Raw genomic sequence first — 22,841 nt, forward strand, 5'->3', positions numbered from 1 at the left:
CACGTTTCTTTGTTATTGTCTGTCAAATTGAGGATCTGATAATGTGGTTTGTTGTGATCCCGGTTTTTGTCCTTTTTAATGTTTTACTGCGTGGCTTGTGTATCCCATTTTGTTGTCTTTCTTTTAATATTTTTAATAAGAAAAACAGATTTAACCAGATTTGCCATTACCCCATCCACTCTCTGCAGCATCTATATCTATACACCTCATAATGATATTAGTCAATATCCTACACTTACTGTAAAAGAACAATATAGTAAGTAAAATGGAGTTTTACAGGGATATTCACAAAAGGGTGAAGAGTTTGGAGAAGACAGAAGAGAACAATCTAGGCCAATATAGCTGATTTGGAAAAATTCTCCAATTCAGCTAACTTTCCAGTTCAGCTATGTTGTCCTAGATTGTTCACTTCTCCTGTCTTCTCCAAACTCTTCACCCTTTTGTGAATAACCCTGTTAGTTTTCACCTTAGTTTTAGTCTGATGAATTGCATGTTCAAAATAATAACATAGCAGGTTCAACAATTTAGGAGGGAGGAGAACAGGGGCTAACACAAATTATTGGTGCATAAACCTTGAGATGGCCATACAGGTGGCAAATTTCCTTCAGTTTTCCACCACTTTTCATCCACCTGGAATTGCTCATAGAATGGTAAATAATCAATAGAAACTAAGCAATCTACCACCCGCAAATTTGATCAGCCATCAAAATTTGGTCTATTGTGAACTCGGAAGTGAACAGAAAAAAAAAGCACAGCAGTTTTTTTAACCTCTTGCCGTCCGCCCGTAGTAAAAAAATGGTATAAAATTCATTTCAGTACAGCGCTGCATGACGGAATAAATGTCAGTCAAAGTACTGAATACTGAATACTGAAAAATGGCTTGGATCGGAAGGGGGTTTAACACTGCGGATGTCAACTGGTTAAAGTACTGAATCAACATTAACAAAAGCTATGGCAATTTCGTTTGTTTTCGTATTGTTTTATTTACAGCCGGGTTCTAATGCTTTGCAATTTCAACAAAATATGGAATGCAAAGTGTTTATCGCTTTATCAAATTGTTACATGTATAGCCAGCATCTGTCTCACCCTGTCAAAGTTGTCTTTATTTCCTGCATAATGATCTCTACAATGACTGCATGTGACTGGGCTCTGCTCCATCTGTCTGTGCCAAGGCAAACAACTGCTGCATGTTTGATGAGCATCAAATTGAGTTATGAAGGAGAGCAAAGAGATCATCTATGACAGGAATGATATGTACATTCTGAGGAAGGCATATCATGGGAAGCACATTGTGCAATTTAAAAGAAACCTGAAAGAGCTCAGGTCACCAGGTGATGTGAGCCAGAAGTCATGGCCTACCCTAGGCTCTCCTGTCCTCCTTAGAGCTGGGTGGGTCACTGGATACTGCTTATGTGAGGCAATAGATGGTTCCTCCTTTAGGTCCTATGAACAAAAGGCCTAGCATGTAAAATACAGTGTGGCCAGCTAGCTCAGATGAGGATGTGATTGCTGCTTGATGTGAAAATGTTAGTTGCCTGGCTGTGCTGCTGACCATCTAGCTTTAACACTTTGAGTCACTGACGTAGTAAAAGTATGCAGATAATGTTTTTTCCTCAACTTTACTGATCTGTATACTTGTTCCAACTGGCATTTTCAGAAGGAGGTCACCAATGACAGCTGTATATGACTCTTATGTAGGGATGAGGTTTGGGTTTTGAGCAACCGTAGGCTTGAGGAGATTCTCCCAGTTTGTTGAAACTTTTGGGTGCAGATTTTCACCAGAACCCACAATGCATTGCATTACCTTTGCACCTGGTCAAATGCATCTCGTAGGGGATGTGTACTGCTATTTCATGTAATTAGACAAGTGGATTATAATGGGGAATATTACACTGTAATGTTCCCTATTATAATCTATTTCTTTGATTAAATGATTACAGAAAGGCCTCTGTTCTATCAAAGTTTGAGACTACGTTAGAATGTGGGACCAGTGACGTGGTCACACATTTTACCGTAATCTCGCCCAGTTTTTCGGCGGTGGAATAGGTGAAGCATTACAACGCTTTCTCTGCTGTTCCAGGGCAGATCGGCATCGCAAATCTCATGTGCAGGAGAACCGATCTGCCCTGAAACAGCTGATCGGTCCTGAAATGTCACTTCTATCTGACTTTGTAAGTGCGGTGGAATGTAAGATCGCAGGGCAGATCGGTTCTCCTGCACATGCAATTTGCGATGCCGATCTGCCCTGGAACAGCTTGGCAGGCACACGTTCCACCGCCGGAAAAACTGGACGGGATTACGTTAAAACGTGTGACCACGTCACCGGTCACACATTCTAACGTAGTCACAACCTTTGATAGAACACCGCCATCAGGGGGGTATGGCCGGTACCCATGTGAGGGGTCTGGGGGGCCTCTTACATGGGTATCAACTGTACCGGGGCGGCATGGCAGAGGTGACAGGGAAGGGGGTGGAAGAGGCTGGGCCCCAGCAGCAGGTAAGAAGAGTTGGGAGGAGGTACAGGGAAAGGGATCCCGACGACCAGACCAGCCCACCTGGGACCCTGCAGAGCCCACCATAGAGAGTCTCAGGTGGGCTATGCAGGATCTATGGTGTGCTCTGCAGGGTCTCAGGTAAGTCCAGCACGCTACTGCAACATTAGAGACCGCTGGGGAGGGGGCGGGGGCCAGTGTGATCCACTCCCGCGCCCTCCCCGCCACCGCCGCCTTGGGAGAGGGGACCAAGATAAAATCTTGCATCAGGGCCCTTTGGTTATTAGGTCCGCCACTGACTCCCAGCACCCATCTGGTCAGTGTATGTTGGTGCTGGTTAGAGAAAGCTGACAAAATGGTGTAGAGAGAGGGTAAGGAGAGATACTCTGCTATACGAGGCTGTGCTGTGCTGTTCTTTACAGTGCTTTACTGTGTTTTACAGTGATATTATTCAGCACTGTGCTGTGGATTGCATTGGAGTAGGCTACATACCCATGTGCACCCATCCTGTGTTTGCAGTCCTATAGACCCAGCTATCCTCCTCAGGTGCTGGAATGAATAAACTCCTGTGCACATGCACACTCCCCCAGTCCACTCTGCTCTTAGCTGCTGTACATACCATTTCCCCTCGTCACTGAATGTGGACGGTTAAACCGGATGGCGTGGGGATGGGAGATGGCATTCACAGCAGCTAAGAGCATCAGGGAGACTGGGGGACTGAACTTGCCCTTTAAAAATGCTTGATGAAAAAGCATTTGTCGCTGCTGAAACTATTGAACCAAAAGCCTGTTTTTTAATTTGAAATAAATCAAAATAGGTCGCTGCTGTATGTTAGCCAAGCTAAGTGTACGATCCATTCCACAGCCAATTATGCACTGCTAAAATATATTGTCCCTGAGGCTGTCTATGAAAATCATTCTGCTTTTGTCAATCACACAGCTGTAACACAGCATTAAAAACAGTAATTTTGGATTTGTGTATTTTCAATGTTGCATTTGAAGCCGCATAAAAAAGGCCCGTTCCCCCCTACACAGCATTTTTTGTTTTTTTTTGGTATTGGTACATGTCCCCCATGGCAGTGCCCATCTCTCCATGCCTTTATGTTTGACATTAGTTGGCCCTCCAAAATGATTGATTGAATATCAAGGTGTTCTGAGCATTTTGTTAAGTTCGTTACCAGGTCTCTTTAAAGTGTTTGCCCAGCCTAGACTTTTGTTTTAAGCTGGCCATAGACCTTACAATCATCTGCAGATTTTCTGTGGTTCAGATGGAAAATGGTGCAACAGATTCCTCCATCTACTTAACTGTGTGGATGGAGTAATCTCCACCTGGGCCAATCTGTTGCACTTTTTCCATCTGAACACAGAAAATCTGCAGATAATAGTAAGGTGTATGGACACCTTTAAGGTGCCCATACACTGCACGATTCTCGTACGAGAATCACGGGAAATCCCGCGATCGTACGAGAATTGTGCAGTGTATGGAAGGCGTGCAACCGTTTCTACTGTACGGTCGCACGTCTTCCGTCGAACCAGCATGCTAGAAAACCTGCCGGGAATCGTACGATTCTCGGCGAGTTAGTGGCCTGCTGGTTCGACAACTGCCGAACGGGCCGGTGTGCGCACGCGCACACTGCCCGTTTGCAGTCATTGTAAGCCCGCCCCTCATTACAGTCATCGATAGCCCGCCCCTCAGGGGGGCGGGCTTGCGATGATCGACAGTACGATCTGCCTGTCCAAGATGGGCAGATCGTACGTTTTTTTAATCATGTTACAACCATCGCAAGACTAAGGTCTTGCGATGGTTGTACAGTGTATGGCGACCTTTAGAGAGAGAAAAAAGTTTAGGCTGGATATCTACTGTAATTCTAATTAATTGGTCTGGAATTGATTTTTATAGCAGATAATAATAGCAAAGACGTCCCTAGCGTATAGATCATCTTGTATCAAATTAATTATTTTGGTTCTTTTGTATTGTTTGAAAACATTATTGCTGCAACCAGAAATATCTCTAACCTGCCAAATGACCATTCCATCAGAGATCTCACAGCAGAGTCTGCAGGCCTATGAATAAAAACGAAGTCAGACAAAATGATGTGACAACTAACTCATATCTATGGCCATCTTTAGTCATGGTAAAAAGAGGATCTGAGTTTTAAATTGAAGGACATCTGTACTGAGAGCCATATGTTGGCTGTCATTGCTTGTCTCCCCTTCAGAAAATCCTAGTTACCTAGCTGTCGCTCTAATCTTTAGGCTTCAGTATTTTCTAAGGGACTAATCTGCAACTAGTATGCAGATCAGGACAACTTAACCTTTACTGAAGTAAACATGTAATAAATCCCCACCAACCCTCCTGAGTGCAGCCTACCAAGGATAATATTTACTTTCCTCCCCGTTCCAGCAATATTTCTTTCAACTTTGTCCCATCCAGCCCCTCTCCACACTGCACATGCATGCTGTCACCCCATTCATTCCTATAGATAACCTACTCCAGAGGACTATTGAAGGCTGCGAAGAGTACAGCTACCCAAAGGAATGCACAGGGCAGTATAAAGAGGAGCTTTTCAGAACTATGTCGGAGAAAAGATCACTGAATCGGGTAGGAAGATAATTATTATTTCAATTAGGATGCACACAGGTGGGTGGGAGAATTTGTTAACCACTTGAATCCCAGCTGCCCTGTGTGGCAGCTGGGGTCCAGTGTTAAGTGCAGGAGCTCCTGGGCTTCCAATGGATCTACGGCGTGCTCCATAGGAGCTGCTAAATAAGGGAATGTAAACAGAATGAAGGGAATTGATCAAAACTGGAGCAGAAAAAATCTGGAGCAGCTGTGCATGGCAACCAATCAGCTTCTCTCTTTCATTTTCAAATCTTAACTGAACAAACTGAAGGCAGAAGCTGATTGGTTGCCAAGCACAGCTGTTCCAGATTTTGTCTGCTCCAGTTTTGATAAATTCCCCACAATGCTTACGCATTCTTTTTTTTTTATTATTCTTTTTTTATAAATCAAAATTTTTCAGTATAAGCAAAAAATAATGCAGAACAAGGGATTGAGAACATAGAAGGAAATGATCAGAAGAGATACATCAAAATCAGTGTTTCACATCAGATTAATCCGTAAAAGACCTGACTGCGACTGTGAGACACAGTAAGCAGGATCAAGGTACCCTGAGTGAGTCAATCATGTATCACATAAGTCATGGCATGGACGAAAAAAAAAAAACCAGAAAAAACCACAAGAAATCGGTAGGTATATACAATAATGAATTGATTGTAATATGGCAACTGAGATTGTTATAATCAATTATGGGCAATCGAATGTGAAACGCCAAAAAGATCTTGCAGTACAGGGGAGGGTTAAACCAAAAAGGATAAAAGAAGAAAGAATAGAAGAAGGATAGAAGAAGAGAGAAAGAGAAAAAAAAACGGATTCTGTTTTACATCGGGAATATAGTGATATCATGAGTGATATCAAAGAACTTCCTGAGTACGGAGGCCAGGGCAGAGCCTCTCCATTCATCAATAGGACCCTGCTATTGTGATCTATTGCTGGCTGAAAAAAAGTTTTTTTTTAAACTGACAGTAAACAGTATATACAGTATAGAGAGAAAGAGAGACATAGAGAAAGAGGGATTCTAAAAATAAATATATTCCCTCCCCAGATTAATACCCAGGTGAATGCAATGTCTTTGTTTTAAAGACACTCAGAACATTAGTATTCTAAAAAAATCTAAAAATCCTTTTTTTGTTTTGGATAGCAAAGCTTTTTTTTTTGCTGTATGTGTCCATGCTGGGGAGATCCATCTCTCCATTTGCACTGGTGACCATTGTCACCAAGACATAAACAAAAGAGAAATCCAAAAAGAACAAGAATAAAAGGAGAAGGGGAAATCCTACAATGTTCCTTGACAACTCTCTAAAATGGGATTTCACCTTGTTGCTCCTCCAGGACAGGAAGTAAAGGGAAATCTCCCCAACAGGAAAAAGGTAGCAAAAAATAATCTCATGGGGATTTTAACCCTTCCCTGCCCTATCTAAAACTTAAAAAAGTAGGCTTTACACACACTTGAAAAACTGGATTGATGTGATACTGGAGGGCTAAAATGCATTTTTCTAACACCATGTGCAAAATAATCTGTGCTGATCTTTCTTGATGAATAACTGCAGTCCTCTTTTAAATCTGCGGATATAGGTTTCTTCTGCCACCTATTAAGAAAAATATATGAGACAAAAGGGAATTGGTGTTGACGAATGTGTAATACAACAAGGCAATTTCAAAAACTCTTTCACATCCCTGTGACCATAAAATTATCAAGGGCCAAAGGTCTTTAAATGCCATTGACATTATGCTAAAATGTCTACACCGACATTCTAGATCTGCATAGAGCTGAAAGATATGACCTGTGACCTTTCAGAATTCTGCAGGAGATTTATCGAACTTATTTGCATTTAAATGAGATGACTGGTCTTCTGTTAATTAAAATGGCTACAGCTGTTTCCACTGTGTTAACCCCTTCCTTTCTCCCCTTTTTTTTGGATTGGAACGGTGCCAGTAAAGATTTGGTACATAAGGTGCTGTAAGGTCAATAAGAGAAAATGAATATTAAGATGGAATTAACTGAACATAAATCTCTTTACAGTTACATAGCTAATGACTTAGATATGGAATCTGAGCGTCATTGGCCAATCCACTAAATATAGAACTTGCTTAAAGGATGTAGGTTCATTTTTTTTTCCTTTCTTCTATTTCAGGACCATTAAGTGAAAGATGGGCAGCACAAAAGGAGCCCACGAAGAATTGGAAGTGCCACACCACGTAATTCAAGATAACAAGGTGCCCCATGCAGTACAAGAAGATGCAGTTCACATTCCTAAAACAGATGCAATAACTTTGACCTCTTCAGTGGTCCAAATGGAAATGCCTGCTCTACACCAGGTGCCAAGCAGCCCAACGGTTCACAATGAAGTCTGGAAGAAAGGGGGTCGCTTGTTGTCTGCACTGCTGGCCATTAATGTTGGTCTGATAGCCTGTGTTCTTGTTAGCAGTGGCTCCTTAGAAGAGGTCATAGTACAGGACACAGAAGTCCTTGCCTTCCTTGTTTTTCTAATGCTGCTCTCCACTGTCTGGATGATATTCCAATTTTACTTCTCATGCCGAAAAAATGCAGTTCTCTATAAAGATTCCCATGCAGGACCGGTGTGGCTGAGAGGTAATAAGGCTACAGAAATAAATATTCTTCTACTGCCATTTATGTTACTATTCTTCCTTCTTCTCCTTCTACTACATCTGCATCTACCCCTAAACCCACTACTATTATAATTTCTTATACTACTTATACAATTATTACCAATATGAATACGTGTGTATTAACACTTTGCTGCATGCATTAGTCAAGCCTTCCAATGGTTCTTACAAAACTAGACTTTCTATTGCAGATGCATGTATTCCTATATTTGTAAATAGACATCCCACATACATTATTCTTAATTATGTTGTTAGTATTAGGTTAGTATTACTTCTTTACTGTTACAGCTTTATTGGCAGGTTTCACCTTGCCAATGGTTGAATGGTATCGACCTAAGGCTAGCCATAGACCTATCAATTTCTTCCGTTCAAACTGCAGGCTGAATGAAAGAAATTGACGCGATTCCTCCATCAACACAAACAGAGTGTCAATCGATATATCGCCGCTGTTTGCATTGTATTCTGACAGGTGCCGCCGGCACCTTTTCAGAATACCCGATCAGAGCGGGCAGCTCATTGGCTGCCAGCTCTGATCGCACAAAGATTTTCCAGCAGGCTCCTTCGATTACTTGATTGAGGAATGCTGGCTGAAAGGGAGCCAACAGCCACACACGTTGTATGAGTTTCAGCCGGTACATTAAAAACCCGCCGAATTTCGTCCAGCGTATGAGCACCTTAATGTTCCCTGGGATCTGTGGTTAGTCCAATGCCTGTCAGTAATGTATGGTTAGGACAAGCATTTAGGTGCAGTTAAGTGCTCACCATTCATCTGTGACTAGAAAAGGTAATGCATTGTTTACTGTTATGATGGAATAAGTATGAGGTTTATCAACCCAGTAAAGCTTTCCCATTCCAAAATAACATACTGGTGTGATTGAGGGAATAATCACAGCACACCTATTGAATTGGAGGCAGGCAAAGCATTTTAGGGTCATGGCTTGATAGTGATACGCATGCAGGGGGTTAAATAAAATGATACGGTCCTCTAAACAAACCACGCTGACTTGACAAATCATAGGCAAGAAACTGGCAATCCTGACAACACATGAGCAGCTTATAAGTAACCGCGACAAATACTTAGGCAACAAACATTACTTGTGGCAAGATGCAGACCGCAAGTGGGCAACTGTTACAATATGTGGGCAACGAATGGACATTTATAACAATATTCAGGCAATGACAATAATGGTGACAAAACCTGGAGCCCAGTCTGGCTCCCTCCCACTTCCTTTACCTTTATTCTTTAGATTTTCTATCTCTCTCTGATCATATACATCCTCACTGGCCAGAAGAAATTCAAAGTGGAGAGAGCAGAGCTTGCAACTCTTCCCAGCTATCTCCTCTTGTATAGTCCAGGATTGACCATCCGGTCCCTGTGTGATTGTAAAAGTGACAATGACATTGCTGCTTCAGCACGCCCTTGCCGGACCCAGAGACCCGGTCATTTTTTGGATTAGCCAGGATTTTTGGCTCAAATCTGGATAGTCCCCACCTATCTATGGAAATATATGGAGTGGTTGACTCTGACATAGGAATATACAAATAGTATTAAAAAAAATTGCTGGCTGGAGTTGGCTTTGACTTTAATAAATGCAATTGTCTTTTCCTAGAAAGTACTAACTGCAGTAGCACATTATCTTACAATTATTATTCCTATGCATTTAAACCCTACATTACAAACTCATTTCACTTTTTTCCATTTTCAAGCATTGTACGTCTAAAAATAGTAAGATACTTAGGAGTTTAAAGTCTGGGCAAATAAAGCTTAACCCTTGCAGTGGGGCTACCCCTAGACCGCTCCCTTCAGCCTGCCTCCCAGTTCGCTCCAGCATTGGAATATCCGTCGGCGTCCTCACATCCTATACACTGTATAGGACGTGATGATTCACATGACCTTAGACGGAGTGGAGCGTGGCGCGAGGCTGAAAGGACGGGTCTAGGAGCCAAAATGAGGGCTAGCCCCACTGCAAGAGTTAAGATCTTATTTGCTCAGAGTTCTTCTTTAAATGTAACATATTCACAAAGGTATATCACAAGATATGTGCTAAGAGTGCCGAGTCAAAAACCGATCCAATAAAGTACATTTAAAGGGTTATTAAGCCATAAAAAATTTTGCATATATCTCCTGCTAGCAAGCAGGAGATATATGCAAAAACTTTTTTTTTTAAAACAAAAACCTTTTGAAACAGGTTAAAACTTACCTGTGTCTTCGACGCACGCTCCCGTCACAAACATCTGAAGAGTCTCGGGCAGCTGCAAAGGATCTTGGGGCGGACGTATGCGCAGTTCAGATGTTGATGCCTGGGAGACGAGGAGAGACGCAAGGTAAGTCTATGGAACAGCGTGCACCCGCACAGACTCCGTGGGACATCAGAGAAGAGGAGGACAGAGGAGTCAGAGCTGGATCAGAGACCCACACCAACGCTGGAGGGACAACTGAAAAGGACAGTAAAGAAGAAGATGATCGGATTAAGAGATTTTATACCACTATTTAGATATTGGGTTACTACAACAAATGAATTGATGTATGATATTTTACATGTATTAGTAATTTGAAGTAGCACTAAAATGAGCAACTGAAGTATGTTAACGCCAGCTCCATTCTAATTTCAGCACCAGAATCTCAGCTTTAGTTTACTTGAGCTCTGAGTGTGTGCCAAATAATTATCACTTCCCAAACCATACCTATGAACAAGAACTATAGAGATTGGTTGGGTCAGATAGATATTTATAACTTAGTAATTGTCTTTCCCACACTGATTACTGAACCTCCTTAACAGACAGAAGCAATCAACCCACTGGGCTTAGGGAAGACCTACAGAGCCTAGAAAAAGTTAAACAAATGCTCAGACTGGATATCGCCTAGCAACAAACACACTAATTTAATTAGGGGCACAACACCATAGGGCCAGGCCCCTACACTTCACTAATGTATACATCAAAGTGCTAATACATAATAAAAGTGCATTTATTAAAATGCATAATTATAACATTTAAATTGCTATGTTAGTAAAAGTTTGCTCTAATGCCAGACCTAGTAGTACAGTCTCATCTTTCTTTCACTTCCTCACTGCTGTTTGACGGCTGGGAGTGAAGAAATATACCCAGTACTTTCAGTTATGGGGGGGCATGTGATGTGACATCGATGGTGCTTGGTTATTGGTCACTCAGGAGAGAGATTCCTCAAACAGTCTAAGTTCCAAGTTGTGATTCAGAGCAAGGCTACAGAGAAAAAGGACATATGTATACCCAGCTGGTGGGCCCACAATTAAAGTGAGCCTGTTGCTTTTCACCGCCTGGACAACCCACTGGTTCAGTTTAAACCTACCAATTTTATTTAATTCATAACAAAACAGTTAGGTGGTTCTTATTATAGGCTAATAATGCCGGATTTTACTACCTTATATCATACATGTTTTAAAAAATAATAACATACTTAAAGTGTATGTAGGTAAAAGTTTTTTATATTTTGGAGAGTAAACAAAGGCTAAAACTGAACTCCAGACACAACCCCGCCATACAGCACAGCCCTGTCTAGTAGGAGAGGAGAGATGATCTTTCTATGCTGCATTTTCACTTTCACTTACAAGTCCTCTCTCCACCACCGCCTTGTGACAGGACATTGAAAAGAGCAGTGCAATGATTAGTTTCCCGCTCTGTCACTCCGCTCTCTCCTCCTATCGCTATATTCCTTGCACACCTGAATGCTCCTTGTGCTGCCTTTCAGGTACCTACACTGATTGCATTTAAATAAATATGTTTTAATGAAGTATCATTGATTATAAAGTTTCATTAATTGATGACTTTTATATCTGCCTGAAGTTTAGCTTGAAAACCCCTGACAGTTTAATTTTTTCTGTCCGTGTCCTATTGGAGAGATTTTTCTTCACTTCCTGCCTCAGAGAAGCAACAGGAAGTGAGAGGAAATCTCTAGGGGGGGGGGGAATTCACCCCTTAGACCATTGTCACTGAAACAGGTATCCTTAGAGAAGAAACAAAAAACAATACCGGCGCCTACCTGCGAAACGGCCAGTTGTAATGATAGTGGACACACTGTAGAGGCAGATCCCACGGGTCTATGGAGACCGTCAATCTGAGAAACAAAGAACGAAGAAGGGCGCCTCCATAGTGTAAAAATGAAATCTAATGATAAAATACACAGCCTGTATTGTACTTACAAAAAAGTCGGTAGTAAAAAGGCATAAAGAAATCGATAGGATATCGAATCATCTAGCAGCGGAAGTCTGAAAGGATGTGTAGCATCAGCGTCCACTGCCCCTGTGTAGTCAAAGGTTAACGCGTTTCTGGGGCACGCCCCCTTCGTCAGAACCTGATAGAACTCACCTAAACCCAGCTCTTAAATGTATAAGACTGACCTATCACAGGCGATCTCAAGATGAGTCACAAAAAGCATTAGGACCAGTTGTCTGTATTGTAATTAGTGTTGTAATTATCGCTGAAGTTCATCTAAAGAGGACAGTCAGCTGATAAGAATAAATTGGTAATCAGCATAAAGAGTGTTCTAGTTTGGTGTCTAAAAACACAGCATTATTTAAAATAATACATCTAGGAGACCTAAAACTAACCTCAGAATCTTAGTAAAGCCACTCAAGATCGCAAGGCAGTGTGAAAACACACAGGTAGCTGAGCGTAAGTACTTTTTGTAAGTACAATACAAGCTGTGTATTTTATCATTAAATTTCGTTTTTTTTACACTATGGAGGCGCCCTTTTTCGTTCTTTGATCCTCAGAGAAGAGTCTTTTTCACTTGTTCTGGTGGCAACTCTAAGGGTCCATTCACACCAAAATTGGACCGAAAATGTAAATCAACGGAGGTCCCTTGACTTGTCATTTCATCCGTTGACTGCCAATCCATTGCATTTTTTTTTGCCAATCTTTATTTTAATTAACATGTCCTGAGCAGAAAAGCTATGTATCTTTTAACTTTCCGTTCCGTTGACATCCGTTTTTGACGTGTTGAGTTAAGTTGCCCTGAAAAAAGGTGTGCATGCTCTACTTTTTTCAGCGCATTGCAACGTAACACAATGCAATGCAGCAGTGTGAACTGGTCCCATTCACACCCATAGACTTCTTGGGTTACCTTCCATTGGCGTCCGTTGAAAATTGGATGCTAACGGTGTGAATGGGTCCTAAGGGCTTGTTCTTACCTGAAGCCACACTCAACAACAAGGGACCCAACTATGGGCTCACCACAGTGCAATGCGGCTGTACCGTGTCTCACTGCAGTGCACTTCAAAAAAGTACTGCATGTGGTACTTTTTTTAAGTGCACACCACCGGAACGCAGTGGTGTTAACTGCCACCATCCATGACATGGCAAATTGCCTTGTCTTGCTTTGTGCAACGCTGGAAAAAACAGCAAGTTCATTGGTTTTCTTCTTTTTTTCACAGGTGGTCTGGTGTTTTTTGGGATCTGCAGTCTGGTTTTAGACGTATTTAAGATTGGATATTACATAAGCTATATTGATTGTGAATCACCAATTAAACTCATTCATCCTATGGTGCAGAGTGCCTTCATCATTCTCCAGGTAAATGTCTTAGGATGTCTCCCTTAATCCTGTCATGCATTTCTAAGGTTTGTCTTCTGGTTTAACCGCCTCCCGGCCGGCCGTTCTGGGAAAATGGCCGACCGGAGCTTCCTGGATGTGACGGCTTGTGACGGCGTCTAAAGACGGCTTGTTGGCCCCGCCCACTCGCGCAAGCTGAAAACTGCCCAAATTTAAAGACAGGCAGCGATGCCTGTTTAGATACAAGCGATCCGCCGTCTCTATAGCCAGCACATCACTTGTATAACGTGCCAGTCTGTGCGCCCCCCCTCCCGCTGGTTCCGAGCTCTGCTGTGCCTGGTGCGAGCCCGGGACCAGTATGGTGGCTCTGTGATAGGGGATCAGAGGGAGGTCGGTACACGACCTCCCTCCGATCCCCTCTCCGGTGTCAGAATGCGAAAGTGATGTATATTACATCACTTCCACATTCTTGTGTCACTCTCCAGCTTCAGAAGCTGGAGAGAAACTGATGAAGCAGATCTCTAGTCGCCTATGGTCAATTTTGGGTATGGTAGTTTTTTGCAATTTCGCGGGTGCGCACAATCTTAAGGCTTGACTTGTTTGGTGTCTATTTACCCGACGTGACCCCGTCTTTTATATTTGACCAAAAACATGGGTAGTAATAATTGTTTCCTAACATAATGTAAAACATTTTTTTTTCAACATTTACAGTAATTTTTCCTTAATATAGTAAAAAATAAAACCCCAGTGGTGATTAAATACCACCAAAAAAAGCTCTATCTGTCCCCAAAAGATGGTATAAAATTAATTTCAGTACAGCGTTGCATGATGGAATAAATGTCAGTCAAAGTACTGCAGCGCTGAATACTGAAAAATGGCCTGGACAGGAAAGGGGTGTACACCTCGGTCTTCAAGTGGTTAAACAATGTATTTTCACCTTGTCAGATTTGCTTCTCATGTTAAAAATGTTTTGTGTGATATACATTTTGTTATATATTTCAGACATATTTTCTCTGGGTGTCCAGCAAACACTGTGTTCAGATTCACACCAACATTTCCAGGTAAATCTATCCTTTGCTAACAAATATCCATAATACATTCATTTTCTACACTGTAACTTTTATCAGTTAAAATAGACCTAACCCCAATCATTAAAGGGTAAGTTTGCTTTGTCAAAAATTGTGACAAAATAAACTTGCCCACAGAACCCTGCCACTTCCCTAGGTCCCTGCTGCGCATACAAGTGCCCATTAGCTGGTGCAGTGGTCCTTACAGCAGACTTCCCAGCCACACTATGGAAAGCTAAACACGCTCATAAATGGTGAGGGCTGATTTGTCAGCATGGTCATATGACCATGCTAACCAATAAAAAGCACCTCTTACTTCTGGGACCTTGTCCCCAGCTCAGAAGCACTTGTCATTGGGCAGCATGGTCATGCGACTGTGTTGACCAGTGAGCGTTTGCAATTTGCAAGCCTTATGAGCATTCGATAGTGCGTGGTGGTGAAGTACAGTGTATGGTGTACGGACCACTACACCGGCTGGCGGGGACTTCAGATGAGTAGTTGCAGCGGGGACCGGGGGAAGTGGCAGGGTACTGTGGGTAAGATTACTTTTTCACAATTTGTGAGAAAGTGAAGTTACCCTTTAAAGTCTTATATAAGCTTTAATATGTGACTGTAATTTCTAAATCTGGTTTCAGTCTTCTTAAATTTGCAGCTTTAGTTATTATAATTCCTGGTCATCTGACCATAAAGGTCTTTGTTCATGCACTTCCTGTTATGAGATGACAACTGTCCCCAATTGTGTTCCTAGGTTGCCACCCTGTCACATGCTTCCCAAGTTGAGATTACAAGTAACTGTGGCAACACCCCTTATACAAGCTTAGTCCATCATTGCCTGTCTAGAGCAATGATGTGCAGCTAACACTGGAGAAAGTGTTTGTAGACAGGAAAAGGTTGAAAAATACCAAAGATCAACAGGACTGAGATATGGGAAAGGGTAAAAACATTATTTGATGAAAACAAAAATGGCAGGTGTTAGTGATACACAGAGGGGACTTTATCAAAACGGGAGCAGACCAAATCTGAAGCAGCTGTGCATGGCAACCAATCAGCATCCACCTTTCATTTTCAAACCTTAAGGCTGGGTTCACACCTAGGCATATTGAATATGCCCGTCTGTCGCGCTTTTTTTTTTACCGCGCTGCGCGGTGAAAAAAACGCGCGACAAACGCGCGTTTCCGAGGGCTACTTGGCTGTATCCCAATGGAAACGCCCAACAAAAACGGCCCAAAGAAGTACATGTACTTGTTTGAGCGTAGGCCGTTTTGTAGGGCGTTTCAGACGGGCGGAAATACGGAAAGGTGTGAACCATACCCATAGAAAACAATGGGATTTTCATGTTTGTACGTTTTGTAGAGCGTTCATAGAGCCTTGAACGCGCGACAAAACGTAAAGGTGTGAACAGGGCCTTACTGAACAAACTGAGGAGAGAAGCTGATTGGTTGCCATAAGCAACTGCTCCAGATTCTTCTGCTCCAGTATTGATAAATCCCCCAACTAAGGGGTTGATTTACTAAAGGCAAATAGCCTGTTCACTATTACTATGTCCACCTATGCTCCCCAGCTCCATCAAGTAGCCATGATGTATTATTATTACAATAAACTACATTCAAACTGGGCAAAACAAAATATATATTAGGAACATTTATCAGGTTAATTTGGTTTATGGCATTGTTCACACCAAATGAACATTCACAGATACTGACTGGGCAAAGGGCCCTGTGAATTGTTTAAAAATAGACCCTAGTGTCTATGTAGAGATAGAAGAGTGGAAGCACATAAAATAAGTTTATTTTTTGAGGTTTACATGCACTTTAAATTTTTATTCTGACAACACAATCGCTTTAAGTCTTTATGAATGGATTAAGTGGATGAATAGTTATAGGGAGGAAAGCCTGCACTGCTTACCTTCATGCCCCTGTGACTCTCATTAAACTCTGTGGATTGATTGGATAATGATAGAAGTGATACATGTTATGATGATGTTGATATTAGATATTAGTGAATTGTATGTTAAAAAATCTTTACTACAGATATGGCCTTATGTTGGTACTTATAACCAACCTCAGTATCTGGATGGCTGCAGTAACAGATGAGTCTGTTCACCAGACCCGAGACTTGGAGGATGATTTAAAGGAGTTGACTAGCACAAGTGGATACCATGAACACAGAGGTATGAGGTGAATATATTAGGAAAACCAGTTGAAGAAACTATTTTCATCATGTAATTGATTTGTGCTTCTTTTTGTAGATTCTAATGGAGCACATGGTCATACCTGCCGCTGCAGTAATCATTTGTGCCACATCTTTCAGACGGGATATTACTACCTTTATCCATTCAACATAGAGTACAGCCTGTTTGCTTCAGCCATGACATATGTTATGTGGAAGAACGTTGGACGACAGATGGATGACACCATGCCTTGCCACCATCGTCTTAGCCCATGCTTCTGCTTTCATAGTATTTTTGTGGGCCTTATCATGGGATGCATAGTCCTTCTTGGTGGAATTGTGGCTCTTGTTACATACAAAGTTAAAGTAAACCTAGCAGATAAAAGCTACAAGGCCCATATTATGTTCTATTCATTTAACATTGTGGTCCTCAGCCTTATGTCCATGGGCTCACTCGCTGGGTCAATCATATACAGATTTGACAAAAGACACATAGATGGTCAAAAAAATCCAACACGTACTTTAGATGTTGCCTTACTCCTTGGCGCAGCATTGGGCCAGTATTGTATATCCTACTATTCAATAGTAGCCATGGTGGCTACCTCTCCAGGGGAGCTACTCAATGTTTTGAATCTTCTTTACTCTCTCCTTATGATCATACAACTTACACTACAGAATACATTTATTATTGAAGGGCTTCATCGAGAACCATTCACAGATGAGGCTATGGAGCCACCAAAAGAACTTATCTACTCAAATGAGGCGGTAGTTCCTACACTGCCTGATGGAGTACCTCAGGAATCCACAATACCTGTAACAAACAACGTTGAGAATACAATGCACACGTCAGAAAATCAAACATGGAATCTGAAAAGAAGACTCGTTCAGGAAATATCACTTTTTCTACTGCTATGCAATGTTATAGTAAGTGCTGATAAAGTTAATTTCTAACTTAAAAATGTAGGCCTTAACTGGTAAATTGACAACCATTTTTTGAGAGGTATCTGATGATATGTACCATATGTTCTCTAAACGTCTGTAAAATGTTTAGACTTTACCGTTGCTTCAAAGTGTATGTATAGCCAAAATCTTTCAGTTTTGGATAAAAGAAGGAAGGGGAAAACCTCAGTCAGTGTATTTTTTGCTAATTGTCTCATTAGGAAACAAGAAAAAGCTACAAAATTAGGGGAATTCCCCTCTTACACACTGTCACCAGGAGCAGGTGTCCCCATTGGAAGATACCCCCTCAACTTTTGTTCTGAAGACAATTGGAAAATATTTGATTTACCATCGGTTTCTGTGACCAGGGCTGGTGCTAGACTATTTTGCGCCCTAGGCAAGACCAGCAACCTGCACCCCCCAGCCCCCCTTCCACTGCGCAGCCCCATTCTCCTGCCGGCTAGTTTCCGCATCAACAGGAAGATGTCATTTAATTTGAAATAGTCAATAGCAGGCTGGCTATTAAAACTCCACCCACTGAGCAGAGGAACGGACCTGAGAGAGGAAGTTGTCTCTCAGTTCCGCGCCTCTTCTTAGTGGGTGGGTGCAATAGCCAGCCTGCTATTGGCTTTTGCAATTTGAAATATATGGGGGGTGCAGTGGTGGGGGTGGGGGGTGAGTGGTCGGGGCTGCGCCCTAGGCGGCTGCCTAGTTTGCCTAGTGGTAGCACCGGCCCTGCCTCTGACAATGGTCACCAAGACAAGTAGAGGGAAGACACAGACAGCGATACAAAATTGAGGGTCTAATCCTTTCCCTTCTTTATCCAGAACATACAAAACATTTTGGGATACACTTAGACTAATAAAGTAGTAACCTTTGCAACAACCTATATATAACCTATGCAAATGTGGTACTAGTTTGGCATAAGTGGGAATAGGGAACTCAATGGTATATTTGATATAGGAAACTAGATGATGTAAAAGTATAGTGTTGTATCTGTTAGGCCTGACACAGGAACAACCTGTGAATGGCCAGGTCAGTTTAAAAGAGAAACTATAATGATTTTGGTTAAATGTTTTTCAATTGTTTATAACTTGATAAACTAAACATTAATGTCATTTATTTGCATTACCTGGATAAAATCTACTATAAAAACTTAATTTTGCAAATAAGCTTTTAATACAGGATGTTTCCATAGCACTGCTGGAGTAGAGATAGTAAGGGGTGTGTGTTCCTCTTGTGATCATTCAGCTGGGTGTGTGCTATAAACAGCTCAACAGCAGAGGATCAAAATATAATCACTTTACTACATACAAAAGAAAAAAAAAACCTGGAAAATGCGCAGTCAGCGAACTTTATTTTGTAAACATTAATAGAGTAACTACATAGACAATAAAGTCCCTTTAAAGAAGACCTGTCTGTTAACAAAACTACCCCCTCTCTATCAGGCATGCACCTTTGCCCTAACTTAGACCCCATTCACACTGAGCTACATAAAAAAAGCGTTTTTTCAGCGCTGATTTGAGCTGAGCGACTTTGAGAGACATTGAGCTACAGTTGCACATATTGTCGCGCTACGTAGCGCTACTTTTGGCATGGCAATCAAAAGCGGTCTTGATGTGACATAATTCCTTCCTGTTTCCTGCTTATGTTCCTGCTTATATTTCTGTGTAAAAGTGACACTTCTGTAGCGCGACATCGAGCTACACCATTGAAGTCTATTCGGCCAAATTGCATGAAATCCGCCGAAAAATAGGTCAAGTTCAAGCGTCAAGCTTGAGCTACAAGCTACAGGCGACATTGAGCTGTGAGATGTGAACACCTCCATTGAAATGCATTGGACAAGCTACATTGAGCTTCATTGAGCTTATGTTTGAGGGTACGTTCACACCAGATGCAGTGCATTCCGGTCCGATTCTGGCCGGAACGCACTGCATCGCATTGCGGCCAGCTCACCTTTTTGTGGGGCAGGAGGGGGCGTGGCGGGTCATTGAAGTAAGTGGCACCGTAGCCAGCCACCGCGGCCAGAATCACGCTACAAATCGCTCAGTGTGAATGGGGTTTAACCCTTAGAGCTTTAACTGACCCTTAAAGAAGCACTGTGGGAAAACCTTTTACATCTAGGGACTAAAATAAAAAAGTTATACTTACCCGAAGTTGCTGCCTATTATAGGGGCAGCCCTGGTTGCCAGTAGCGAACTATTCCATCTCATTTTTTTTAGGTCTCTGCTTCATCAGCTTTTTGGGGGGTCTCTTGGTGACATTAGGGGTCCTAAAGACCCCTGATGTCTCCATAAAGAGGACCTGTCACATCTTCTTTGCTATCACATAATGGGCTTCTTATCCCCCTATATGATAACAATAAAGTTAAGTGAAAAAAAGTTTAAAAAAAAGTAAAGTCACACATAAAAAAAACACAACAAAAATGTTACCGTCCCCCGCCCCCACATACACACGTAAACATGCGTCGGGTACGCCTACATGTGAAAACAAAAATTGCGCCCGTTACAGCACACATGTTACATATCACAGCGAATGTCAGAGCGTGAGCAATAATTCTAGGGCCATCAATCACTGATAACACTAAACTGAAAATGTCACCTATGGCCAATTTTGGGTATTGTAGTTTTTCCGATTTCATGGGCGCGTGCACATTTAAGGCTTAACATGTTTGGTGTCTCTTTATCCGACGTGACCCCGTCTTTTATATTTTACAAAAACATTGGGTGATAATGTTTCATAACATAATGTAGGGAAAACTGGGTTTTTCTCAAAATTTTGCTAATTTTTTCTTAATAGAGTAAAAAAAATAAAAAATCCAGCGGTGATTAAATACCACCAAAAGAAAGCTCTTCTGTCCCCCAAAAATGGTATAAAATTAATTTCAGTACAGTGTTGCATGACGGAATAAATGTCAGTCAAAGTACCACAGCGCTGAATAAGGAAAAATGTGGTTAAACAACGTATTTTCACCTTGTCAGATGTGCTCCTCATTGTTAATGAGGAACTGAAGATCATACGCCATGCTCAAAAAAGGTGAGCAGAAGGCAAAGGACTAACCTGTTTTGCTTGTCTCTCTTATCTGTGTAAAAGAGGTAAATGAGAAATGTTTTTTTTACCTAATGCTATAATTTAGGTATCTGCTACTGGTTATCCCAGAATTTAGAATGTAATTTTCCAGATTAAGGATCATTATGTCTTTTAATTAACCTTATGTCTTTTATCAATCTATTCACAGCTTTGGCTCATGCCAGCCTTTGGTGCTCGTCCTCAGTTAAAGAATAATCTCGAGTTGAGGTTCTATGGACCTACAGTATGGACTATAATCACCAATATCAGCCTTCCCTTCGGCATTTTCTACCGCATGCATGGAGCTGCCAGTCTTTTGGAAGTATTCAGGATGTCCTAACGCATGAAAGTCTGAGAGCACACAAAAAAATAATAATATAAAAGATATAGAATACACCCAGATTGTACAATGGAACATGTAGAAATATCTAAATGGGAAGAATGAAGAAACTCGCGATTGAAGGAAACACATAAGACAATATTTCAGCTCACCGTGTCCTAATAGACAAACTGTAACTATGAAATATATTTATTCTGATGTGTTTATAGTCAGTGTAGCCGATTTGTTGTTTTTTTTTCTGTAAATTTTGGGTAATCCATAAAAATGGACGAAAAAAAATGACGATTGCAAGCAGTGACGTTCCTAGCCTCTTTGCCCTGAGGTGGGAGGGATTGTGGTGCTGGTGCACGCTAACAGGGGAGGGACTGGCTGGCTTGGGGATATGCCTCTGCATTATCTTCCCGCCAGCTCTGGCTCTGTCTCTGGCCAGCGTCCCGCCCAGCTCCTGTGCAGTGATGGTTACTGCTTGCCAAGAGCTGAGTGGGCTTGCCAGCCAGAGTTTCCCATGTTGGCCTTACACATCTCCCCGCCCAGCTCTTAGCAACCTGAGATGCTCTGGCCTGGAAAGGGGGCAGCAGGTACACTGCAAACATTGAGGAGCAGAGTGACCATGCTGCTCTGACTGCCATTCCCCAACGTGACCCAAAGAGATGCCACCTGAGGCAACAGCCCCAGGCTGCCTATTATAGGGACGGTCCTGGTTGCCAGTAGCAAACTATTCCATTTAAAACATTTTTAGCTTTGAAAATGTAATGGATAATCTAATTGTTTTTTTTTTTTTAAAGGAACATTTACAGTGTTCCTTTTCACACTGTTTTTACATCAGACATGTAAATCTTCTATTGCACTATGAAATTAACTTGATCAGTGCACCAGTGCATCACTATCGGCTGCTGAGCCTTTACTGCAAAATGTAAATCCGGACGAAACTAACCTGGGCCCCTTGTCTGGTGTATTATGCACTTTTAGCATATTTCTTCAGTATACTCTAGCCAATAGTAGCGGCAGAGGTGGTACTGCACACATAGATAACAGTGCAAAGGCCATGATTCTTAAAAAGGAATTGACCTTTACATTAAAGTTAAGATTAGTCCCCATTTCCCGGGGAAGTCCCTGTTTTGACAGGTCTGTCCCCAGGAAATAAACATCCCTGCCGGCATCCCCAGCTACAGTGAACTGCAGTTATATACAGACAGTTTTGTACATGCTGTAATGGCTGCCTCTAGGACCCTGCGTCACTTACTACTGACCCCTGAACCCTTCATCACCTACTACTGACTCCTGAATAGACTTGTGCGCTGTCAAAAAATTAGTTCTGTTTCGTTTCGTTTTGGAATATCCGTTATTTCGTATTTCGTAATTCGTAACTGAACTCAATTCGGATTCAGATTCGTACGAAATACGAATTTTCGTTAGTGGCGGTTATATTTTCGTACCTTTACGAACATTCGTTATGATGAAGTTAAAAAGCAAAATACCTTTGTATTGGAGTGGTATTTCGGATTTAAAAAAAAACTACCATCAATCAACTCCAATATATTAACAAAGGTATTTTGCTTTTGAACTTCAATATAACGAATGTTCGTAATGGAACGAAAATACGTCAACGGAATTTCGTATTTCCTGCCTGTATTTGTAATGCAACTCTCAGCAGCAGAAGAGAACCTCCGATTGGTCAACCAAAACGAAATACGAATTCCGTTAACGGATTCCGTATTCCGAATTCCGTATTTCGGACTTTAAAAAAAACTACCATCAACTCCAATGTAAATGTACTTTGCTTTTTACCTTCAATATAACGAATGTTCGTAACGGAACGAAAATACGTCAACGGAATTTCGTATTTCCTGCCTGTGTATTGTAATGCATCAGCAGCAGCGGATCCGTATCTCGGATTAAAAAAAAATCTTGTCATGTTGTTCAACCTCATTTACAGGGGTAATATTAGTTCCTGTTTCAAAGAAATTTGGATCCGAAATTCGTTAACGGAA

General features: G+C 41.7%; 1 protein-coding gene across 1 annotated transcript in view; it reads left to right on the forward strand.

Annotated features, from left to right (window-relative positions):
• Window positions 1–20,952, forward strand: part of OTOP2 (otopetrin 2) — a 41,984-nt gene extending 21,032 nt beyond the window's left edge. The window contains exons 2-7 of the mRNA XM_018568587.1: window positions 7,247–7,704; window positions 13,151–13,287; window positions 14,269–14,327; window positions 16,364–16,503; window positions 16,582–17,426; window positions 20,680–20,952. Coding sequence (XP_018424089.1) covers window positions 7,263–7,704; window positions 13,151–13,287; window positions 14,269–14,327; window positions 16,364–16,503; window positions 16,582–17,426; window positions 20,680–20,850 — 1,794 coding nt within the window. The 5' untranslated portion in view covers window positions 7,247–7,262 and the 3' untranslated portion in view covers window positions 20,851–20,952. The remainder of the gene's footprint in view (window positions 1–7,246; window positions 7,705–13,150; window positions 13,288–14,268; window positions 14,328–16,363; window positions 16,504–16,581; window positions 17,427–20,679) is intronic.
• Window positions 20,953–22,841: the final 1,889 nt, after the last annotated feature.

The sequence above is a fragment of the Nanorana parkeri genome, unplaced genomic scaffold (genome assembly GCF_000935625.1).
Source record: "Nanorana parkeri isolate BGI_ZX_2015 unplaced genomic scaffold, ASM93562v1 scaffold1214, whole genome shotgun sequence".
Classification (NCBI taxonomy): Eukaryota; Metazoa; Chordata; class Amphibia; order Anura; family Dicroglossidae; genus Nanorana; species Nanorana parkeri.